Raw genomic sequence first — 23,047 nt, 5'->3', positions numbered from 1 at the left:
GGCTTGACGAATGAGGATGACTAAATCATGATTTAATTTCTGTACCTACTTTTCTCGCACACGAAAGAACATACGAGACAACTCTTCATATGTTGACAAATTTCCTCGACACCTACAGGCCATGCGATGATACAAAAGCGCAAATGAAGCAAACGATATTTCACAGAAACCATACGTCATGAGCCCTATCATCAGCTGTAGTCAACCGCCGATTCGGCTTCCTGTTCCAGCATTTTCCGCTTCAGCCCCCTCGCCCTAAGAGCAACGTATCCAACCATCATGATACCAACGGCAAAGCCGGCCGAGAGCAAAATGACATTGACAGGAACGGGATCTCCTCCGAACGTCTCGTGGAACAGGACATCCAGGCCTGACTGGAAGAAGTTGAACAGGCCGGAAAGGCAGATGATGGTGCCGTACACGGTGCCAAACGTCTCGAAGCCAAAGACCTTGGCGGTGTAGTCCGATACCGCAGTGTAGTAGAACGGGCGGTAAAGCACAAAGAGGCAGATCTGGATGTATGCCGCCCAGACGTTGTTGATGACGCCCAAAACGCCAATGGTTGTGGCAATGGTCACGAGGGCAGAGAGCACTGTGACGGTGCTCGTGTGGTCAAGGAGCACCCCGATAAACGGGATAGACAAGATGCCTCCAACAGGCAGGGCAATGTCGAAAAAGTCGTTGATTTGGACGGCCTTGTCGTGGTCTCCAAAAATGACCTCGTACTGTGACCTGATGGTGGCCACGAAGTAGTTGATACGGAGCATCTGGATGACGGTGAACAGGCAGATGAGGATGAACCAGGGAGACGAAATCTGCCTCAGAGCCGTCCGGTTGTGCATTACGCCCCAGACTCCCGAAATCTCGTTCTTCTTCGCCTCGTGGCGCGGCTGCTTGCCCGCCTTCTGGGCGCCGATGAGTTGCTCAATGTCAGCCACGACGGAGTCGCGGTGCTGGCGGCGCTCCTCGCGGAGCAGGGCCGTGGTCTCGTCGACCTGGTCATCGTACGGGCTCGGGTCGGCATCGCTGGCCGCCGCAGCCTCCTCTTGTTGTTCAACCAATTCTCCAACCGTCTTGTACGACTGCTTCGGCATAAGCGTGAGCTGGAAAACGATGATCAACACCGGCACAATCAGGTACACCATGAAGAACTTGTCATGGCCGAATGTGCCGTCGGTTGCTTGGAAGATCAAGCGATACACTAGGAACAGGGCGCTCGAAGCGTCAAAGGCGCCCGTCAAAAGGGCGAGGATGAGGCCCGAGTGCCTGGGGAAAGCATTGGAGAGCTGGAAGGATGAAATGTACGTAAACGGGCCTCCAAGCGCAAGCGATAGGTATCCGATCAGGAAAGCGTCGAAAGGCAGCCGCTTGGCGTATGCCATCAGAAGAGAGCCCAGAATCAGAAACATGCTGCCAATGATGCCGCATACTCTGGGGCCGAAATGGTCGAGGATGGCGCCGACTGGTAGGGCAGCAACGTTGGTACCGACAGCTGCCACCGTGAACATCAGGTTAAGATGGATCTCGACGCAGGTGTCGTCCGGGGACGCGCTGGGATCATCGGCGGAGCAGATGTCGCTGTAAGCACCTTCACGCTTGAGGACCGGCTTCAGCGCTGCGAAGCCAAAGGCGACACCGGCGGCAAACAGACAGTAGACAACAGAAATGGCAACTTGGACTGTGCGGGCGGTCAGCGGCTGCTTCTTCCAAGAGACAAGTGTTACCTGTCGTCGGCTGGGTGCGCATGTAAGCGAGCAAGGTGCGGAACTCACGGATTCTCTTCCATTGTGGAACCTCAAAAGCTCCAACAGCGTGAACGGTGTCGGGCTTGGCTGCGGCAGGATCCCACTCGTCGGGCAGAGGGTTGAAGCTCAGCCTGCCGGCCCGTACACTGGAGGCATCGCTACCTCGCCTCGACCTCTGGCCTGGGGGAAGGAATTGGAATGTCTCGACGGAGGCCACGCGGTTCAGCGACATGGCGACGATTGCTGCGCCCGGAAAGCAAAAGCTTTCAAGACGATGAAGAATTCCCAGCGAGCCTCGACTGTCCGTGTGAGGCGCTCTTCGTGAACGGCGCCTATATCTGGAATGCGACCAGAAGCCGGTAGGCTGCCGCTGTGTCACTGACGGCAACTAGGTTTATCGTGGCTGAGCTGTCTTGCGAACTGTCGGGCTAAAGATGCGGGGTGAAACAGGGATTCCGCTGTCTAGGTGGCACAAGGTGGAACACGATCGTGGGACCAGGCGAGGAAGGGGGAGAGGTTACTGAAGAAATAAGTAGGTTGCCGGTCGGCCAGGGGAGAAAAATTCGACGTTACGCGTGAAGAGGAAAAGGTTTCTCGGAGGAGGAGAGCAGTCAGGTGGCAACGACGAGAAGCTCCGGAAGGGTGGGGGCCGATGGTTAAAATCCTTGCGAGAGCTACTGCAATGCGATGCAATGCAATGCATGCTTGGAGAAATTCAACTGGGGCCAAGGGAATGAAAAGGTGGAAGAAGACTGAGGTGGACAATGGCAGCAGAGAAATAGATTTGCCAATGGCAAGGTGTAAGCTGAACTACCCAAGGCGTCATCAGCGAATCCAGATGCATTGCTGCCCGCGTTTCTGGTGTTGCTTTCCCCTCACTTGCACCTATTGCATGGCCCTTGCTCCCGCTCTGTTTAGCCTGGACTTGATCAGACGCTGCGCTTGGCCTGCCCAGCGCTGCTCCCCTTGTGCGGGCTGTGTTGAGGGGGATTGTCACGTCCAAACAACCGCTTGGGATGACGAACACGCGCATGGATGAATGGAAGATGGATCACTTCGTCATGTGGTCTCCAACACAAGACGGTCCGCATGGGCCCGGCCGGCTCGGCTGTGGCTTGACGATTTGGAGATTTGGAGATCCATTGTCTTGCTGGAGAACAGATGAATTAGATGCCCAACCCGTGCCCAGCTGCCAACACAGGCGCCGTTCGCCGATGGCCTGCCGGTCCGGCTGGGACATCAGGGAGAAGGAGAAAAATTCGAATTGTTCCTTGTGTACCGGCGTCGTTCCCTGCTGGACATACAGGTAAGTGGACGGGGCAAACCAACGGCGGCAAGATGGTGGGCTTGCAGTGTGGAAGGCGACACCCATGCCTTCCGGAGCGGATTCTCCACCGGGCGCGCAGCCAGCGGCATCAGTGGCTACCGATTCTACTCAACTCATTGGCTCCCGCATTTCTAGATGCCGCTTGTACCCAAAGCGGCTGAATCTGATCCGTCAAGCCATGCCGAAAGGCTGGTAAAAAAAAAAACCGTTTTACATAATGCCATCGAGTATTGAAGTCATTCGGCGCCGCCAACGAGCGCAGCCTTACCCGTGACCATTACCTTAGGGCTTTGGTACTACTTGAGCGTTGCCCGAAAACGACGGCTGAAAACTCTGAACCACTCCATCTTCTCAGACAGGCGCCTGGTTGCGACTTCGGCCCAGATCCGGGGGGCGGGCTTACCTGCTGCCTTACTGCTCTAGGCCTGGCGATGGCCGGGTTCTGATGTGGGTCGGCCGGCGTCGGCGAGTTGCGGCGGCGGCTGACCGGCGACGTCCGACCTACAGCTCCGAGATTTCAACCTCACGTATCGGCCCGAAACGGCGCCTCACTCGCTGCTTCGATGCAAGACGCGCAACAAAGGCTAGGTCGATCGTGAGCAATAAATTAAAAACTAACGTTGCGTCGGCAATACACGAAGCGGCTATAAGGGGCCCCCTAACGCCCGCGGGCTGTGCTCATCCATCATGAGACCGCTCGCGCAAAAGGATATAAACATGGCAGGGCAAACAGCGACAAAGGAAACGATGCGTCAAGATGGTAATGCGCCGGCGAGGGCTACCGTTCTGTCCTTCCCCAATCTTCCCGTCCATTCTTATGCAAACTACCCGAGTCGAGTATCCATCATCATATTCTCCATTTAATCTTGCTTTCCAGTAAGGTCGGCCTGGCTCCCTCCATTTCCTCCTCCGCGCAAAAAGGTGTGCCTCGTTCTCGAAGCAGTCGTCGTCGCAGGAACGTAATTCGTTGGCATGGGTCCGCTTGCTGGTAGAAAAAGAGATGACCGTCCGTCTCGCTCAAAGGGTTTCCGGGGGGGGGTAGTTCCAATTGCGCCGTTTGGCCGGTGAAGGCCGCAAGGCTGTTGACCTCGCCTCCAATCACTCCAACTTTTCCTCTCCAAACCCTTCCCCACAACATGAATATTATGCACAATCAATTAAAAAAGGCCATCACAGATCGTGTGCGGAAATCGGGTTTTTAGTCAACCCGCTGGTCGCGGTCGTGTCATGGCGATCCGTCGATATTCTTTGAGGTATTCACGAGAATCAAAATGCCCAAAAACCTCGCCAGGAAATCCCTGGTCGTGGCTCGCTCAGTAAAAGCGGATGATGGCAGTGCCGTCGCCGGACATGGCCGTCTAAACAATAGCAGTCAGCATACGTGAAATCGAAATATCGCGAGCGGGTGTTCAACTTACAGTACAGCCAGTGCCACCACCAGTGTAGGAGCCGTCGACGAGCGCGCACTTGCTGTTAACATCGCCAGTGATTTCAATGTTGAAGTCGAGCTTGGCGGTCGAGGTCGGGGCATTGTTGAAGATGGAGAGGTAGGTGTTGCCGTCGGCGCTCTTGCCAACACCAATGTTGACGGGAGCCCAGTTACCGGCAGCGAGGGGATCGGTGGCACTCTTCCAGACACAGGCATCCTCAACGGCGACGCCCTGGTTGTTGACGTAGTACTGGGCGGTGGTGGGGCTGTTGTTCCAGACGTAGTAGTCGGGAGAGTAAGGGTTGGTCAGCTCCAGCTTCTGGCCAGGCTCAGGCACGGTGGCGATGACCATGGCCTCGTTACCGGGGTAGTCGGTACGGCAAACGCAGGAAGACTTCTTGAGGTCGTTCTGGACGTAGACGCCGCCAGCGCCCTTCTCGCAAAGGGTCTTCTTGGAGGTGCGGGTGAGCTCGAGCTTGCCCTTGGAGTTGCAGTAAAGCCCACCAACGGACTGCTTGGTCGAGCCCTGGGCAGAGGGCCACTGGGTCTTCTGGTAGCCAACGGGGCAGGAGTACGAGCAGAAAGAGTTCTCAGTGCATCCGCCGTCGCCAGAGACAGCCGTCTCGATGAATGAGATGGCGAGGTCACCGATGCTGTAGTTGGGGGTTCTCTGGATACCGGTCCAGCCGTTGGTGCCGAGGTAGTCGACGGGAACGGCACCGTAGTCGGAGGGGAACGTGGAGCAGTCAAGCTCGCCGCTGGGGAACTCGGCGTTCACGCCAGAGCCTCCAGAGGAGGAGCTGCCGCCCTTGCTGGCCGACGAGGTGGAGGCGGGAGGCGCCTGGCTCGAGGAAGAGGGCGTCGGGGTCGGGGTCGGGGTGGGAGTAGGGGTGGTAGAGGTGGATGTAGTCTTGGCGACCTTAGCCTCGAAGAACTGAGCATCCTGGGAGCTGGACGGCTTGGGAGCCTTGGAGGTAGAGGCGGGCGGCAGAGGCGTCGAGGACGGGGTGGTCTCTCCGACGACAACGAACAGGCCGTCGTTGATGCCCTGCTTGGCCTCGTCTTCGCTGATGACCTTTCCTCCGAGCTCGTAGGCGGTCACGGTTGGGCCGGATTCGTATACCACGACGACATCAGGGTCGCGCTTCTCAACGGGCGAAGCGGTGTCCTTCTTGACATGGCGGTGTCGGTGGTTGTGGGGCTGCGCGACGACACCGGCGGCCAGGGAGGCCGCGATGGTGAGGCTGACGATGGACCTCATTTTGTATATTGAAGATGTTCTGGAAGCGCCATGTGTTAGCGCATCGTGCATTTAAATCATGTTGTTGTAAGTCCGCGATTCAGGGAGGATCGACGGAGTGAAGTAGCGCAGCGCAAACAGCCAAGATATCCAGAGGTTTTCGGGCGATCTCCTCCCAACAAAACCGCGTTCGCCGTCATGTTCCCCTGGTCGCTGACGCAGTTGATCATCTTCGCTGTGGTTGTGTTTGTGGTGGCTGCGGTGCTGTGTGTATCCTCCATCGGGCGGCGCCATGGCCGAGAATCGTCTGATGCTCTCATCCCCGGGGTCTCTGCTCTGTGTCTCTGTGCGTTCTTACCCTTTATTATTCCTCGCGAGGGATCAATTAGAGTCGGAGCGAATGTTTCGTTCTATTCGCGGCAGTTGTCGGTGTGCGGGAGTCGAGGCGGAACTCGTGTAGGTGGTTGAAGGTAACGAATGTAGGTGAATTTGTTAGATTCAAAAGAGTGTAAGTGAGAGCGAACTCTCTAGTTGGAGGAATCAACGCGGTGAACGAGAAGTCAGACCTCGAAGACCGGAGAGCTGAGAAGAGGGAGAAGGAGAGGATGAAGTGGAGGAAAACAGGGTAAAGAGGGCCATGTCGTGGATCCCCTGGGAAATTAGGAGACCAGGTACATGAGGTACAAGCCACCCGGACCCCCAGGCGCTATTAGCAGAAGAAGACGATCCGCTGCAGGTACGGACAGGGCTTGCCAACTGCCTGCGAGGACCCAGGCACAACGTCGCCCAGAGGCGCGCGCCCGGGAGGGAGGGAGGGACTGCACGTTGGGAGTTGGGGGCTTGGGCTTGGGCTTGGGGGGGGGAGTCGACGCCGTTGGCGCGCATCCCCGGAAGGGCAAGAAAGGGGGTTGAAGGGGACGTTCCCAAACAAGACTAGCGGCCCTGGGTAATTAAATGAATGGTTCCTGCCTCCATTTATTTACCTTGCCTTGGACATGGCACCGCACCGTGCACGTGAACGAATATTGGGGGATCCTGGCAGCACCGAACTGGCAGGCACAGGCACAGGGAAGAACAGACCAGAAGGGAAGGCGCGAATTCAAGTCGGAGGCGTCGTACGAGGATGCCATGAAGACGAATGCTAGACGGGAATAATTGAGTTGATGCGCACCGCAGGACTGCCCGCGACGTCCCTCCCAGCTCCCGCCCCGGGTGCCCCAGGGAGACTCCCCGTCGCAGACGCCTGTGCTGCTCAGAGCCATGTGTAACACCACCTGTTTCTGTCGCTGTCGTCCGATCCTGCTGATTTTCCCAGGTCCAGCCAGCCAGCCAAGGCACGAACACGACCCGGGCCTCGTGGCAAAGGTCATTCACGCATTGAGGTGCATGCTGTTGTGCTGTGCGTGTGCGGTTCATCCCAACTGACAGCAGCTACCTAATCCAACCTGACTATTTCTAGCACATGCACCCAAGCACATAAGAGCCTATGCGGGAGAAGAAGAAACTTGAAAAGAAAAAGAAGAAAATGGGAAACGAAACCAAACCAAACCTTACCATCAACAGCCCGCCATCGGATACTACCTACCTACGGATGCCACCGTCCTTGCTGTCTGGTTCTCGTTGCTGCGACCTCGCCGCTCTCCCTTCCTTTTTTTCCCCCTCCCCTCTCTGCCGCAGACACAGACAGACTCAAAGTCTGGTTCGCCTGCTCCCTTACATCAAAGGGTTGAAATGATCTTCACCAGAAATTCGACAACGGCGGGCTGCATAACCACAGCCAACCAGCCCCTATCGCCGCTCGTCGCTTCGAGGAGCAAAAGCCGGCTTGCGGCGGTCAACTGGTCAAAAACAGTCTGCCCAGCTCGACAGGCCCGGTCGGCCGAATGAAGATCACCACTGCCAGTGCATGCGACAGCGACTGGATCCATCCCAACCCTGCTGGATGCGACGCATCAACACAGCCAGCCCGTCGCCCTGTCCATCAGCGACGGCTCTGTTTTCCTCGTTGGTCTTCTCCACGGCCCTCGACCACCAGCGGTCGAATCAGATTCGCTTGGCCTAATTAGAGATCCCGGGGGGAGGTAAATCCATCCTTGCCCGTCGCTGACCAGTTGGCCTTGGTCAAATCTCGATGCTCCTCAGCAATCAATCTTTCCCAGCCGCCATCACCAATCGAGCCTTTTAGCACACCTGTCACCCTCGCGCTTTCATGTCGTCGTCGCCCGTCGCTGTTGTCGTCGTCGTAGTCGCGGCAGCCGTGGTCGTCGTCACCTCCCAATCTCCATCTGGAGGGAATACCATTGTTGTTCCCCAGGAACCTATGCCTTGTTGAGCCAGCCCACTCGACCGTGGTTCCTTTTTAGATGGGTCTTTTTTTTATCTTCCATTGTTCGAGCCCGGCTCCCCTCCACGCTGTGCTGCAGCTACCGTGCGCTAGCCGCCAAGTGCTCATACGAGGCTCGGCTCTAAGCGACGTAGCCGTTGACCATTGACCATCGGCGCAGGAACGACTGTTGTCCTGGGCCCTGGCCACCCCTATTCGTGAATCGTTCACCGTCAGGAGGCACTTTCTCACCAGTCTGTTGACGAGCGCCACAGGCCATGGATGGGTTCGAGATCAGTCAGATTGGCGATGCCTTGCCCTCGTTCAATGCACGTGCATCTCCATGCACATGTCCGCCGTCGTGCAAAAGACACTAGCTGACCGGTGTTGCCATTCTCCCCTCTTTTGCACTGCAGGCTAAACAATACGTTTCCTACCACAGGCAGCAAAAGTCCTGCAGCCCGTCCTGATGATGCACAAACACGATGGCCTGCAGATCTTGCTAGCCTGCGCTGACTGCGGCGGTCTCGCTCGCTCATTTGAACTCAGGTCGGAGTCTACGACGATTCCTCACATACCCCACCAAATAACCAAGCAATGACACAATCTCATCAGTTGCGCCGGCGTCTGTCACCCAATGTCCCGATATCCAATATTCAATTCCCAGAAGCCCCGGGCTGTCCACAAAAATAAAGGGGTGGGGAACAGGAGAGATTTCGGCTTATCGGCCGCGCCTGTCACTCATTTCGCCAGCGGGTGCCCAGCATGTTTCTCCAGAACGCTGAAGAAGCAGAAGCCACAGACACCTAGGCAATAACAATGAAAGCCACCAGAAATACCTTGCCTTAACAGCTACAGACGGGCCGAGCGATCAACCAAGGGAAATCAACTCATTAGGTGACCAAGCCGAGGGCTTCGGTAGTCGCCCGTTGCCTGAGAGTCGTCTCTGTTGTCTGCCACACCTCATTTGCTCTGGAGTTTCTCAAGCGTCAGCTTCCGTGGTTTCTGATTTTACCTCCCGTCAAATCGCCGTCGTCTTCTCTTTGCCGCAGCAGGTTTGCTGGCGCCACGGCATTGAACAATAAAACATGGGTATCCAATCAAGCTTTGGCCACGACCACAATACGCATCCATGGACCGAGACATTGACAAGAATTCGAGAGGAAAAGAGAGCATGACAGAAAAAAAAAAAAAAAAAAAAAAAAAAAAAAAAAAAAAAAAAAAAAAAAAAAAAAAAAAAAAAAAAAAAAAAAAAAAAAAAAAAAAAAAAAAAAAAAAAAAAAAAAAAAAAAAAAAAAAAAAAAAAAAAAAAAAAAAAAAAAAAAAAAAAAAAAAAAAAAAAAAAAAAAAAAAAAAAAAAAAAAAAAAAAAAAAAAAAAAAAAAAAAAAAAAAAAAAAAAAAAAAAAAAAAAAAAAAAAAAAAAAAAAAAAAAAAAAAAAAAAAAAAAAAAAAAAAAAAAAAAAAAAAAAAAAAAAAAAAAAAAAAAAAAAAAAAAAAAAAAAAAAAAAAAAAAAAAAAAAAAAAAAAAAAAAAAAAAAAAAAAAAAAAAAAAAAAAAAAAAAAAAAAAAAAAAAAAAAAAAAAAAAAAAAAGGGAAAAAAAAAAGGACGCGTGCTGGCCAATGTCATTTAGGACGTATCTGCGTACCTGAATCCGCGCAGGAGACCCCTACCCGTCCGCATATATTCCGTGGGCTGTGCGTCTCCGACCGTGCGATTTCTTAAATCTCATTTCAACCATGACGTCCGCAAATCCACCCAAATTTCGGAGGATACGATCGATCTGCGCTAAGGCAAAAAGCCAAAGGCTGTGCAACCACTAACAAGCAGTATCTTTCCACCTGAAACGTTGAAACATCGACAGCCTTCTGGGTCCTGGCCTGCAAGCTGCGTCGCTCGCGACAGGGAAGCCCTTTGAAAGGCCTTCTAAAGGCCCGTGGCAGAGAGTCATGCTTTGAGCCCTTGCCCGACCAAGACCCTCCCCCTCATCGGCTTTACGATGCCGTATCTGGCGGGCTTGCGTACCATATCGGCGTTGACGACGATGCCCTCAATTCTCCCACTTTACGTCAAGATGCTCAGATGCGTCTACTGCTGGCCGACAACGAAGCTGAGATTTCTGTGTGTACAGACAAGCTGCTCAGTCGACCCGTAGGGGCGGGATGCCGGGAGGTAAAGGACAAGGCCTCGTTCTCTCTTGGCTTTACCAATGGCGCACGCCTCCCAAGACAGAGCCATTCCTCGAGGGTCTCCGATCCATGCCACCGCGAACGTGAAAAACAACACCACTTGCCCGCGACGCCACGGAGCTCTCGTCCGCGAGTGCGAATTCGCAGACCGCGGTCGCATTCCATGGCACCCACCGTCAGGTCTCGATTGTTTGGCCGCGCTCCGCCCAGCAGTCCAACCCCCCCTTGCTGTGTCTGGCCTTCTGAGCCTCACGGGACGGGACCACCGTTGTTTTGCTTCGAGACATTGTGCAGAATCAGGGTGTGATGTTCAGGTACCAAGAATGAGTATTGCGGCACTTGAATCATGGGCGGTGTCCCCTCCCCTCTTCCGTGACGGATGGCCGTCATCGAGACATGGCTTAGCTACCCGCATCTGGCCAAGCTGCGTTCCATTGTCGCTGCCAATTATTTCTTGCGCAATTGCCCTATTTTTATTTTCCGTTTTTTTTCTTTTTCTTTTCAGTTGTTCTTGCCGCGTGTATGGTCTGATGACTCACGTGGTCACATAACATGATGTGACTTGCGACGTTTCGTCAAGCTACACAATGTTGTCGCTCGAGCTCATGATCTACGATTGACGATGATGCCGAGTGGAGAACCTCCATTGTTTACCATTGTGTCACGGCATCTAGGGTTTGCAGGGCGGCATTCCATTTCATCTCCCCGTTCTGCGCGAAATATCATCTCATGTTGCTGATTTCTCTGGGATGCGACTGCCGCCATTCTTGAGCAAGCCGCGACAATCCAACGTGCAATAAGGCGTTGTTGGTGAATTGGGGCATTCAGGGCAAGTCGGCGAACGCTAGACCGCACCTGATGGAGAGCGTCCCGGTTTGCCGTTGTGGAAAAGTGTTCTACTTGAGGCGTCGCTGGTGTATGGTTGAGCCACACGTTCTGTCTCATTTGCCACGATGATTTTCACGATTCCTCGGCATGGCCCATCGGGCAAGAAGGGGCGACACCATTGCGCGCCTGTGCCTTTTGAGAACCAACGCCGGCGCCGGTGGCAGGTTCTCCATGGCGTTCGCCTGTTGAAGGACCCTGCCAAGTCGATAGTTGGTGAGGCCTAGCAATCACCCCCGTCGCTAAGCAATATTGATCCGGAAGCGCAGGACTGGATCTTTGGATCACGGGCTAGAACTGTCGTGTCGGGTTCATTGCGCTACACCGTGAACTATGGGGTTCCACGGCTGCTGGAGGGTGGTTCGGGTCTAGAGTTCCCGTGTCTGAGGGTCGGGTATCGTGGTCTATCTCTGAACGACCACTCTCCCGGCTGCTTCCAAAGTTCAATCATCTGGTGGCGTTAAGTGTTGGATGTCATCCTCGACGCAATCGTCCGCATCGGAGATCGTGTCCCTGTTCCATGGTTGCGAATATGCGTCTCTGAGTGATGGCCTTGACTTTAGCTCTACGGTAATCTTGGAGCCACTCCTTCTCCGACTGAGGATTTTCATGGTTATACCGCCGTATCCTGACAGCCTATGATAAGCACCGTGGCAACGTCCGAGAGCCTTTTGCTGAAGGAGTAGCCACATGAACTTGACGTAAACTTCACGGGAATCCCATATAGATCCAAAGTTGTTCACCCAGTGGCGACTTACTCGGCTTAACGTCACGTCAAGCCACGAGCTGCTTCATGGGAAAGGCAGGGGCAACAATGTCTGTTGACCATGGATTGGACGATTCACGAGAGCGCTGTGTATTTGTGTCTGCCTCAGTGTACTTCAGATACTTCCTCTCACAACGCAAGCTGCCCGGTAGACGGACGGAAAACCTTGGACTGGCCGTTCTTACTGCAATCTACTGCTAAAAGCCTCTCTACTGAGCTATCTGCGCTTCAAGCCAGGGTACCCGATCTCGACTACAAAAGGGGGGGACGGGGGGGGGGGGNGGGGGGGGGGGAATGCTTGTTCACGTAGATTTGAATGAGAGATGTAAAGTCGACGAGGTAATACACACATGCCGTGCCGTCGGTCCTGTGGAATGACATGGTACTCCATGATCATTCTCGTCTCGTTCTGCATTGGTCTCTGATATGACAAACCAATAGCAAACGCCAAGGACGGCGGTCACAGGCCAACACGCAAGTTGTCAAGTTCCGCTGCGAGGAGCATGATGGTCACGGCGTCGATTTCTCTGTCGCACCCGCACGAAGGCGGCCATCTACTTGAAAACGGGGATATCGTCACCACAGGAAAAACATGTAGAACACGCCTTCAATCACATGCTGTGACAGGAGGTGCTGCTGAAAGGTGAACAGGCGTCATCCCATCAAGATCATGGTCATAGCAAGAAACTCCTCGGGTCACCGCCCAAGCTCGGCCTGACGGGGTGTACACAAATCGCATCACGGACAGCCTCACCCATGTCGTTGAAGACCCAAAGACATCCAAACACGTGCACGAGGGTGGCCACTTGCAGACTGCTTAAACATATTGATCTACCCGGCATGTAAATTGCACTATTTGCCTCCTTTTCGGGGAGGACTGACCATGTGGCCTAAACTCTGCAACGAACGCTATAATACATGAGGGGGAAACCCCTACCGCCGATTTGCCTCCAGAGAAACGACCAGAACCGCAATTGGAATTACCGCGGTGAGCGCCAGGCATACTTCTCCGATATGCTTGACTACGAGATGCGGCCGAGGGGAAACCAAAAACTTTTCGTGTCAAGGTCCGCCGTTGCACTTCTGCCAGTGCCCCAAGAAAATAAAAACGCCTCCCACCCCGGACAGGATGTCCCGCAAATAATATGGGTCAGAGAGGCAGAAGTAATGGGAGTAAAAAAGAGAGATGAGAAATCGAGACGCCGACAATGAGTGAAAAACGCCAATTTATCCTCCAGCCGCCAGGTGAGGCTTCCTCTGATCCTCTCCCGCCAATAACATGTCGTCGTTGTTACATCGGTGATAAGTTGTAGTGAATGGCGTGTGGGAGCCACTTGCTTGTGTCTGGATTACGCCTTGACCTCCGTCGTTTCGGCCTCACGAGCCTCCAGCTGCTTCTTCAAGCCAGTGACCTCGCTCGTGAGCAGCCCAATCTGTGCCTGCTTGGCGGTGTCCGCCTTTTCGAATGCCGTGATCTTATCCGACAATTGTTTGACTTTCTCCTCCAGGTTCTGCACGTACGCCCAGAGGCCGGGATCCGTGGCGAACATATTGTTGCCGTTTTCGGTCCCGCTTCCAGCGCCGCGGGCGTGGGCCCCAGCCGGAGCAGCGAAAACTTTGAAGCCAGTCAGTACACACGTTGAGAGTCAGCAGAGTGGAGGGTGTCGAGGAGTACGAACCTGGGGAGGTGTTCCTCTCCGAGGGCCTGCGGCCGAATTGTTGCTGCTGGAATTGCTGTGTGAGACTTGGAGATCGCTGCCTCGCAATGTTGGCCGTGTCATGTGCAGTTCCAGGGCTCAAAGGCTTTGGACTCTCTGTCATGCCACTTTGCGAGTAGATGGAACCACCACTTACGGGCATGGAAGACACGCTCGTGTTCGGCGTGTGGCCTCCGGCAATGCTGTTTGGCATGCTTGGGGATGTGTTGGTACTTGATGCGCCGCGGTCAACGTTCGGCGGATACAGTCCGCCGGTCGTTCCGGGCCGTGGGCCTGCCGGGGGATACGTCCGGGAGTGAGGGGCATATCCTTCCATGTTGCCCTGTCCTGCTACGTGCTGAGCCTTGATGCTGGGCAAGCTCAGGCGTCTTTCTTCCTCCGTCATGTCTTCCTCGTTTCCGTAGACCACGCCGGCCATTGAGTCGTCGCCGTCGGCCATGCTCGGCCCGTCCATGTCGTCCGTCTCGGCGAAGCTGCCCATACTTGAGCGGCGGCCGGCGCATCCACCGGCGCCTTTGCTGTGCCTGGCCAGCGCATCGCCACGAGCAAACTTGCGATCGCACTTGGGGCACACATGGGGCTTTTCGCCGGTGTGGAGTTTGCTGTGGCGCTTCAAATCGTGAAGACGGCGGAAGCGCATCGAGCATTCCTGGCAAATGTACGGCTTTTCCTGGCTGTGGGTGAGTAGATGGCTCTTCAGGTTGTGGTGGCGCGTGAACTCGGTGTCGCAGAAAGGGCATTTGTGCTTCTTGCCGGAAGACTGAGTAGGGGATTCGTGACCGGGCGACGGCATGGGGAAGCTCATACCGCGCGCCGGCGGTGCCGGCATCATGGCCGCGGCTTGAAGCGACCCGGGGTAGGATAGTGATCCGGGTGTGGTCTTGTCTTCTTGGGCAGTGGCCGGGTGCGGCGGTTGGGGGGTAGCCTGCAGCTGAGGCTGAGACTGCTGCTGCTGCTGTTGGGGCTGCTCGTTGGTCTTGTGGTCGACCTCCATGGGGCCTGGGCTGGCCGTCACCAGCGCGCCAGCTATGCTCGCGACACTCGTTGCGCTCTGCGGGCTGATCTCCGCGTTCTCGGCGGGCGCATTGTTGGTTTGCGGTATCGAGACGGGTTGGGGTTCCTTGGTAGAGGCCTCCATGGAAGCTGTGGGCGCCTGGGGCGCGTCGTCTGGACGACTCATGGCGGCGACACTGCCGGCGAGAACGGAGAGAACCGAGTGGCCCGGGTTGTCGCTGGAGCCGGGAGGGTTCAGGCGCTGTTCCCGTCTTCGCTCTTCGTCGAGAGCTTCGAGGGCGGCGGCAGCTGTCAAGGGCGTCGGGGAGCGGCGTGAGGAAGCCAGGGCAAAGCGGGCGGATTTGGTGGGAGAGGGAAAGTCGAAGGGGGCGATGACAGGAGCGGCAGCGGCGGGATCGGCGACGGGGTCGACGGCAGCAGACGTGGGGGAGGTCGGGGTGGTCTCGCGAGCTCTCTTGAGAGACTTTGAGCGAGCGGGATCTCCTCCGAGCGCGAATGCGTCCGATGCGACAGGAGCGGACGCAGCCAGAAGAGGGGCTTCGGTCGCGATGGGACCGTTATCCGAGGCCATGGGCGGGCTCAATCATCAAACAGGCTAATTGAGTGTTGGAAAGTAGATTCGGAAGGGCGTATCGCAAGGTGGTGGCGGTTGTTGTTGATGGTCAACGAGGATTCATGGGAGCTTCGGGTTGTTCAGCCACGTGTGGCGGTTGTCTTTTGCTTCTAGACGGGTTCAGGACCCCGAATATGACGGGACGGGCGGACAAGTCACGGTGGAATGTGGCGGGAGCAGCAGGTGGATTGAAGTCGTGAGGCTGGTGCAGCAAGGTCGTGGATGGAATAAGTTTTTGGGAAAAACCCGGATGCGCGTGTATCCCCGTGGGTGCAGTGACGACAAAAAGGCTGAGGAGGCGAATGTGATGTTGAGGAAGGGAGGGAAAAAGAAGAGACTGAATTCGAGGTGTGGCAGGAGCTGGAGGAAAAGGGAATGGGGTGGAGAGCGTCGGCGGCGGCGGCGCGGCGGGTGCAGCAGAGCAGCAGCAAGCATCAGCAACACAAAAGAGAGACTGGACTGGGAGCAGAGGTGAGGCAGAGGGCCGAAAGTGAGAGTATGCGTGTGTGTGTGTGTGTGTGGTGTCCCCGGGTACCCTAGGTGAGGGAGGGAAGGTACCTTACCTGGAGGAGGGAGGCAGGTGTGGCAGGTACATGGACTTTGACCCGGCCAGGAGCTGACCTCTGATGCGGTGCGATGGTGCCCGCGAACAGCCACAGGCCCTCGGCCACAGCAGTGGAGGGCGGGTCACTTTTCGCTGAGGTTCCATGGAGGAGGTACATACGTAGGTGGGCTGCGTAAGACAGCTCCGGCTTTGACGGCGGAAGGGGGGGATGTATCGGGGACAACAGCACAGTGTGGCTAGGTACCTACCTCATGTGCCTTAGGTAAGCTAGGTACCTCCACCAGGTGCAAGCAGGCAAGGTACCCGGTGGGTGGTGGATGATGACGGACGGGTGGAGCAAGTGAGGTGCGGACGTGGATGTGGATGAACTGCAGAGGGCCGCAGCAGCTGGCGATTGAACGGGGGTGGGAGCTGCTCAGCGTGTGAACACAACCCGCCATTCGGCCCAGTATTCCCGCCGCCGGGAACCCAAGCTGCCCAGCACCAGGCCCAGCAGCCAGGTACCTCCCTCCACACGCGACGGGCGACGCTGGGTACCTACCTTGCCATGCCCTGCCGTACCTGACAGCGCCGGAAAGGCTAACGTACTTGGTCAGATGCCTTTGGTGGGTAGGTAGGTAGGTAGGTAGGTAGGTAGGTAGGTAGGTAGGCAGGCAGGCTTCCTACGGCGACAACTATCTCCGTGGGTACCTTACCTAGCTCATGGAGGGATGTGTAAACAACGCGGGCGCAAGTCGGCCAGGCGGATGGATGGGTTGCGGAATACGGAGCACGGAGTACGGGCTTACACACTCGCCCGCCGCATTTCCTCGAGGTTGCGCCACGATGCACTTTTAGGTTCTCTCGCCAGTTCCAGCCTGCGACGCCACAGCTGTGGAATCCGTCTCGCCTCGACACCCGGGCAGCACCTTGAGAGGCAGAGGATAAAGGAAGAGGGGGACACCAACGCAAAAAAAAAAAAAAAAAAATGGAATATGACACGGGTTTCTTGGTCTGGAAATTCAAGTGCTTCTTCCCTGAGGAAACGGAGCCTGAGGGGGGCCCAAGGAGGGGGGGGGGGCTAAACAGGGCTTGATGGCCCCCGCGGTGGCTGTGCAGAGCCAGAGCCCCAGCCTTTCGCAGACCTGTGCTGCACCGCTGCTGGGTGCTGGTGCTTGGTGCTGCTGGACGCTGCTGCTTTCTTGGGACACTGTTTCCGTCTCCACCTCACCCCGTCCCACCCGCTCCGGCCTGAATGTGAACCTGCCCTGCCCTTCCACCTCACCCTTCCCGTCCTGAACTGAATGCTGAGGTGACTGCGCGCCAAGGTTCCATCCTCACACCTCGTAAACCGACGTGGCTTTGCATCCATGGTGCACATAAAATGTGTACCTAGGTAAGGTAAGGTAGGCAGGTGAGGTACTCTGTTGCCCACACATACCGCCCGCCCGTCTCCCAGCTGAGAAGCCGAGGTCACTCACACTCAGCAGTCCCGCCAGGTACAGGCACCTTCCTTACCCAAGATCCGCGGCGCAAATGCCATCCCCAGCATGCGAGGTCTTTTTTCCCACCTCAAATTGCACCCCAAAGACGCTGCGCTGCGTTGATGATCACCACCCACGGCTCAACCCCATTCGCCGTACGAATACACCGGCAATGCTTAGCTACCTAGGTAGTATGGCTACGAAGAGTCAGCTATCAACTGTTGAGAAACAACTCTTTGCTTCTGCTTGCTTCAGTCATGCGATGCGGACGGATAGAATTAGTAGTCTCTGGCGATGGAACCACAGCACTAAACAACCCCCGGCCACAGCCACAACAACAACAATAACACAAAGTATGCCCGGGCAGTCAACACGAACAGCGGACCCAAGGCACCTTGGCTTGGGTGGTAATCAGCCTCGAACGCCCTCTCTGCTTGCTCCCGAGCCTTGTTTGCTGTGCCTCACTTCCCACTTCCCACTGCCCCGCCTCGCCCTGCCCTGCCTTCTTGCAGAATGGCTGTCTGCGACCAGAGGCATCGACATCCAGCTCAGATCAGGTTGAACCTTCTGTACGGCGTGCAGCAGCAGGTATCGACTGAGTACCTGCACGAACGCCCCTCGTCTGTCTACCTACCGTGAAGTCATCACCGCATCTCTTTCGTCTCTTCGAGTCGGCCATCTCACGACGCATGGAGCGAACCGCGAGCCCAAGCTTCGCCTACCCGCAACTCAATTAACACTTCAGCATCGCCTGCGGTAAACGCGCGCCCACACGTGAAGCCCGCCGGCATCCCGTCCGTCCCTCTTGCCTGGGCCAATCCTCACCATGTCACACATGGCTGGGCCTGTCGATCCACGCCGGGCGTTGAGATTCCCGCGGCATGCGTTGCAAACCTCCGCCTGTTGCCTCGCGCGTGTTGTCAACCTAAGCAACCAAGCCCATGCTCCAAACAAATCGCCCAGCCAAAGACAAGGTACCGAGAAGAAGAGACGGCCGAGGGACAGGGTAGCCGACCAATCGATGGCACCTCAAATGTCTAGGTACTGCGTACCTCAGCCTTTGTCAGCTCTTCAACCCGCGACACATCACTCGGAGCCAGTTCCGTCCTCATTCGGTCGTCAATTTCTCTAGTTTGAGGAGCTAGTGCCCTTTTCGTCACCCCTGAGGCTGGCGAGTCGCCTGAACTGGGAACTGTTCTTGCGGCACTTCTCCCAGGCGATGCGATGCGATGCTACCGTCTAGTACCTTAGTTACGTCCTTGTGGCTGACACTTTCGCTTCCCTCTTCTCCCCATGTTTCAACAGCTACTGCGTCCCCGGTGCCGGGCATACTTGTGAACCAAGGCGACAGCCCTCCGTCCGTCTTCCGTTGCCCGATCTCTCGATCGGTTGGCCATGAGGTCATGCTATACGCAGCATCCGCCCATTGAAAACAGGACTATTGTCCCTGGGTTGGTTTGCGCTCCCAGTTCGGCACATCATCGTCAGCCAACCACAATATTGGAACGCCTTGCGACCGCCGTCGTGCTGAGCAGTATCCCGCCCTGCCGCCTCTCATTCGTCATCTTCTGCTTTCCAAAGTCCAAGCATCTCGCCTTCAGCCTTGGAAACTGGAAAATGCAACTGGAAACATTGGAGGGAGAAGATGAAAGAAACACAACCTCGACACTTGCTAGCCCCCAAAGACGCTGCGTCAGCTGAGCCACGACCTAATCACAGCTCGACCTGTCCCCTTGCCTTGCGCCTCCCATTGGCCACATCCACTTGCGCCGCCGATCCCATCCCTCCCAGTGCCTGCCACAGCACGAGTCTGGGCTCACCTGAACCCCCTCCAGCTCTCGGCCGCTCATCGTCATTAATCATCCTGTCCACAGGCGGGCAGGCAGGCGAACTCTGAGCGGCGAACTGAGGAACCGAAGAATGATGCGCGCTTGACCAGCCAACCGCCACGTCCGTATCGGCGATGATCCCGCAGTGGCCAATCCATCTTCTCGAGAGGACGCATCACGTCACTCGCCTTCCATCGCTAGCCATATCCTTCTCTTTGGTGTTGTCAACACGAAGACCGCCCCTTCAACTGCTGCTGCTTCGAGCCTCACCATCGGCCAATTCTCTTCGCCTGCGGTTGAGACACTCCGGACGCCTCAGCGGCGCCTCCAGAATTCCACCCCTGCCAATGTCGGGCGCTGTTCGTCATCTTTCACCCTTTGCAACCTTTTGCCCAATGACGGCAGGTGTTATGTCTACTAAGAAAAAAAATCGACTGGCAAATCAGAGACCTGTCAGCCCACGGGGGCTATTCCCGATTCTACTGCACCCGACACGGCGAGGCTGGCTGAAAGGCTCCAATGTCGTCTAACTGGTTTCATGCCTTCTCTTTTGGACTGGCAGACTCTTGTGATTGAGCATTCTTGTTTGTCGCGGACCAACGTCTGTTTTCCCTGCCCTTTCAGTTAGTTGCCGCCAGTTACAGACGCCACATGGTGGCGCTGGAAGCATCGTCTCTCAATGCCCGACGACGCAAGAAATCATGCCATGTCCTCCGGTGGACAGTATGGGAGAGAGCCGGTGCCTGCCCCTTGAGCTGCTCAGTCCGGCGTCAGAGGTTGCGCCCTGCTTTCGATCGCTCTTGTTGGTCGTGTGATGTCTCGCCGAAGCACCTGGGATTCACTAGACAAGGTGGGTGATCGGAGACGGCATTCTGGTTTGGATCCATCCCATGGTAAGTATCCGAGATCGAGATTGGAGCTTTCCAGTCGTAGAAGCATCACACATCGCGCGAGAGTAGCAGCAAGCTACGACGACCTGTCTGCACTTTGACAAGGCTGGAGCCCTTGGGAATGCCATCCAACGCAACCACTGTAACGAGCAATGTGACGTTGTATAGTCACTCACCCAGCTTGCTTGGAGAACGTTATCTGATGACTACGACCCCTATATTCGCCACGGAACTATCAGTCAATACGTTGTGCTTCTAGACACTGGAGAGGACTGTTGCAAGAAGCTCGTCCACATCTTATTGGATCCCGCAAAAGTGTCTAGACTTGGGGCCCGAGGCCTCTTTCAGGATCTGTATCCAAAATCAAACAAGGAAGACACCATAGCTCTCTTCACAGATAGTTAGGCACAAACGCAGCAGAGCCTCGAGCTGCCCCCGACAGGTCTGGCACGATCCCACGCAGCCAGTCTCTCCCGAAGAAGCCCAGGACGGCGAGGGTTACGATGACAGCCAGTAATGCCGTGATCCAGACGCCAGAACCTTGGTTGCGTATTTGCGAAGCATAAGCGGCTCGTCCCTGGGGTATTCAGTTTGCATGCTCCAAAATAGCCACACATCAACGCGTCTGGGGACTCCACTTACACTGTATTGCCAGTCCGACCAGATGGGGAAGAGACAACGATACCAGAAGTGTGGCTGAGAGTATGGGTAACCCATTGCGTTCCATCTCTTGGTGCCGTCTCTGGAGGTTTTGGTGTACCAAGCGCCGCATCCCGTGTTCCAGACCGTCTTCTGCAGGGCGTCTTGGATGTCGTCGACGTAGCGTTGTTCGGCATCGCTCTTGATCATCGCGGCGGTCGACCGTCCTTTCAGGACAGGCTTGATAACACGCAAGGCGTAGTTGATGCAGTTTTCCAGAGCCATGACGGTGGACGTGTGTCCCGTGACGGAATTTGGGCCTGTGATGGGTGTTTTTGTCAGTTTGCTGGAGGTCGTCGTGTCGAAGCGACTCACCGAGGAGGAAGAAAAAGTTTGGAAACCCGCTCATGGCCGTGGTGTTGTACGCCCCCTCTCCCCCGAGAGCCTCCCAGCGCGACTCGAGAGTCTCGCCGCCGCGGCCACGGACGTCGATGCCCGCTGCGAACTGGTTGGTGTGATAGCCAGTTGCAAAGATGAGCACGTCGGCCTCGATGAAGCCGTTGGCCGTTCTGACACCATCGGGCGTGATCTCGGCCACCTTCTCGTCCGTCAAGTGGAAGTTGTCGGCATGTATGCTCTGGAGGTAGCCCGGGTCAAAGATTCGTCTCTTGCAGTTGACCTCGAAGTCGGGTACCAGCATGTCGTGGTACTTTGCGGGCGCCGCGGCCCTCATGTAGTCCTCCGACACCTTCCTCTGGCTGGCCCTGAACTTCTTCCCCCCGTCCGTCATGCGGAAACCTCGAAATGAGTTTTCTGCAACGCAGAATATCACGAGCCGCTGGAGCCACGCCACGGCGGGCACCCATTTGAGAACCAGACGCACCCACGGCGGGACGTCGGCGTCGAGGGACGGCATGATCCAGTGCTTTGTCCGCACAACCTGGGTCAAGCTCTGTGTCTTGTGGACGATGGCCGGCACAACCTGGGAAGCCGTACACCCGTTGCCAAACATGACGACTTTCTTCCCTTCGAGGTCGATCGGGCGCCACTTGCCCGTGTGCACGACCTCGCCCCTGAACGTCTCCACGCCCGGCACATCGATCTCGCGAGGGGTGACGAGACAGCCGGTGGCGGCGAACAGGAACTGCGACTCGTGGTAGTAGGTGGTCTGCGACTTGAGGTGGCGGATGGTCAGTCGCCAGCGGGCTCGGTCCTCGATCCACTCGCAGCGCTCGACGGGCGAGTCGAAGGCCATCTTCCTCACGAGGTCGTAGTCGCGCGCCACCTTGGCGAGGTACTCCCAGAGCTCAGAGTGAGAGGGCATGACCTTGGTCCAGTCGGGGTTCGGCGCGAAGGAGATGCTGTACAGTGCGCTGGGAACGTCACAGGCGCAGCCTGAGGGAGCCAGTCAAACAAAGTTCACCGCCGTGAGAGTGTGTTCATACCTGGATACTTGTTTATGAACCATGTTCCGCCGAGCGAGCTGTGACGCTCAAAGAACTGGATGTCCTCGATTCCATACCACCGTTTGAGCTGTGCCCCGAGGGCAATAGCAGCGAAGCCGGTTCCGATACAGGAGAAGAGGCTATAGCTGACCTTTTCTGCGTCTGGGTTCATGGTGCTTCAAATCTGTTTGAGACTACGGTTTTGGCAAGCAAGATGCTGTTGGTGAGGTGATGAAGTCACAGGAGATGTGAGTCTGGGAGCGGGGTAGCATTCGGTGCTCGCGAGGGCCTGTTCCTCAGACATATATCTCAGATCTCGATACCAGTCACACGAGGAAAAGGTTATCCAAGATTGTAACAAACTTGTACACGCAATACGAATGTCCCCCACCATGAACGTATAAGTGACGGCGGAGGGATTCTCATTGGACCGTCGAGACGGCTTGATCTCGGTGTCCCGGCAACTACTCGCCGTGCTTCCAAATCAGTCGAGTCTGTCGACGAACAAGACACCTGTCGACGTTGTACGCAAGACGTTTGGGTGTACGCATGCGTCTCATGACGATGAATTGAGGGGAAGGCATGCCGGTGCCAAGGTAGTTTGGTTAAAGTGACAAACGGCGATTGGCCTCGCCTCCAACGCTCAGCATACGCAACTGAGACAGTTTCGGTTGATCCAGCATCAAAAAATTGGAGAATACCAGTCCATCTTGCATTCGGTTTTGCGTTGGAAAACTCACCGTTGTCTGATCCTCCCCGCGACCCGTCCCGCTCTTGTCCCGCAAAGTCCACATCTGGTGTTTCCTCGGGACCCCTCTCTCTCTCTTGCCACTCGCATACACCATTCGGGGAAGCCCCTCTCTTGCCGATACTCGACATTAGTCGAAGGCGACACATGCAGCCCGAATGCGACCTACCACAATTGATGTGTTCTGCATAATGCATAGCGAATGGCTTCTTGGGTTATA

At 55.8% G+C, this 23,047-nt stretch overlaps 4 protein-coding genes across 4 annotated transcripts; all 4 read right to left on the bottom strand.

Moving 5' to 3' along the window:
- Positions 1 to 191: 191 nt before the first annotated feature.
- Positions 192 to 1,977, bottom strand: GCG54_00004189 (Protein FMP42; the record flags this gene model as incomplete). Its single annotated transcript, XM_045404243.1, has 2 exons — positions 192 to 1,678; positions 1,725 to 1,977. 2 exons carry the CDS (start codon positions 1,975 to 1,977, stop codon positions 192 to 194), a joined length of 1,740 nt encoding a protein of 579 aa, XP_045264078.1.
- A 2,408-nt stretch (positions 1,978 to 4,385) lies between these two features.
- Positions 4,386 to 5,762, bottom strand: GCG54_00004188 (Secreted beta-glucosidase sun1; the record flags this gene model as incomplete). Its single annotated transcript, XM_045404242.1, has 2 exons — positions 4,386 to 4,430; positions 4,491 to 5,762. 2 exons carry the CDS (start codon positions 5,760 to 5,762, stop codon positions 4,386 to 4,388), a joined length of 1,317 nt encoding a protein of 438 aa, XP_045264077.1.
- Positions 5,763 to 13,252: 7,490 nt separating this feature from the next.
- GCG54_00004187 (uncharacterized protein) lies at positions 13,253 to 15,206 on the bottom strand (the record flags this gene model as incomplete). The annotated part of the gene is made up of 2 exons (XM_045404241.1): positions 13,253 to 13,518; positions 13,583 to 15,206. The coding sequence occupies 2 exons, from the start codon at positions 15,204 to 15,206 to the stop codon at positions 13,253 to 13,255; spliced, it is 1,890 nt and encodes a 629-aa protein (XP_045264076.1).
- Positions 15,207 to 20,386: 5,180 nt separating this feature from the next.
- Positions 20,387 to 22,251, bottom strand: GCG54_00004186 (Baeyer-Villiger monooxygenase; the record flags this gene model as incomplete). The annotated part of the gene is made up of 4 exons (XM_045404240.1): positions 20,387 to 20,572; positions 20,638 to 20,954; positions 21,010 to 22,029; positions 22,080 to 22,251. 4 exons carry the CDS (start codon positions 22,249 to 22,251, stop codon positions 20,387 to 20,389), a joined length of 1,695 nt encoding a protein of 564 aa, XP_045264075.1.
- Between the last annotated feature and the right edge of the window lie 796 nt (positions 22,252 to 23,047).

Source organism: Colletotrichum gloeosporioides, assembly GCF_011800055.1.
Source record: "Colletotrichum gloeosporioides strain Lc1 chromosome Unknown consensus_48, whole genome shotgun sequence".
Taxonomy (NCBI): domain Eukaryota; kingdom Fungi; phylum Ascomycota; class Sordariomycetes; order Glomerellales; family Glomerellaceae; genus Colletotrichum; species Colletotrichum gloeosporioides.
Note: the sequence above shows the minus strand (reverse complement) of the source record. Positions and strands in the feature narration are given on the sequence as shown.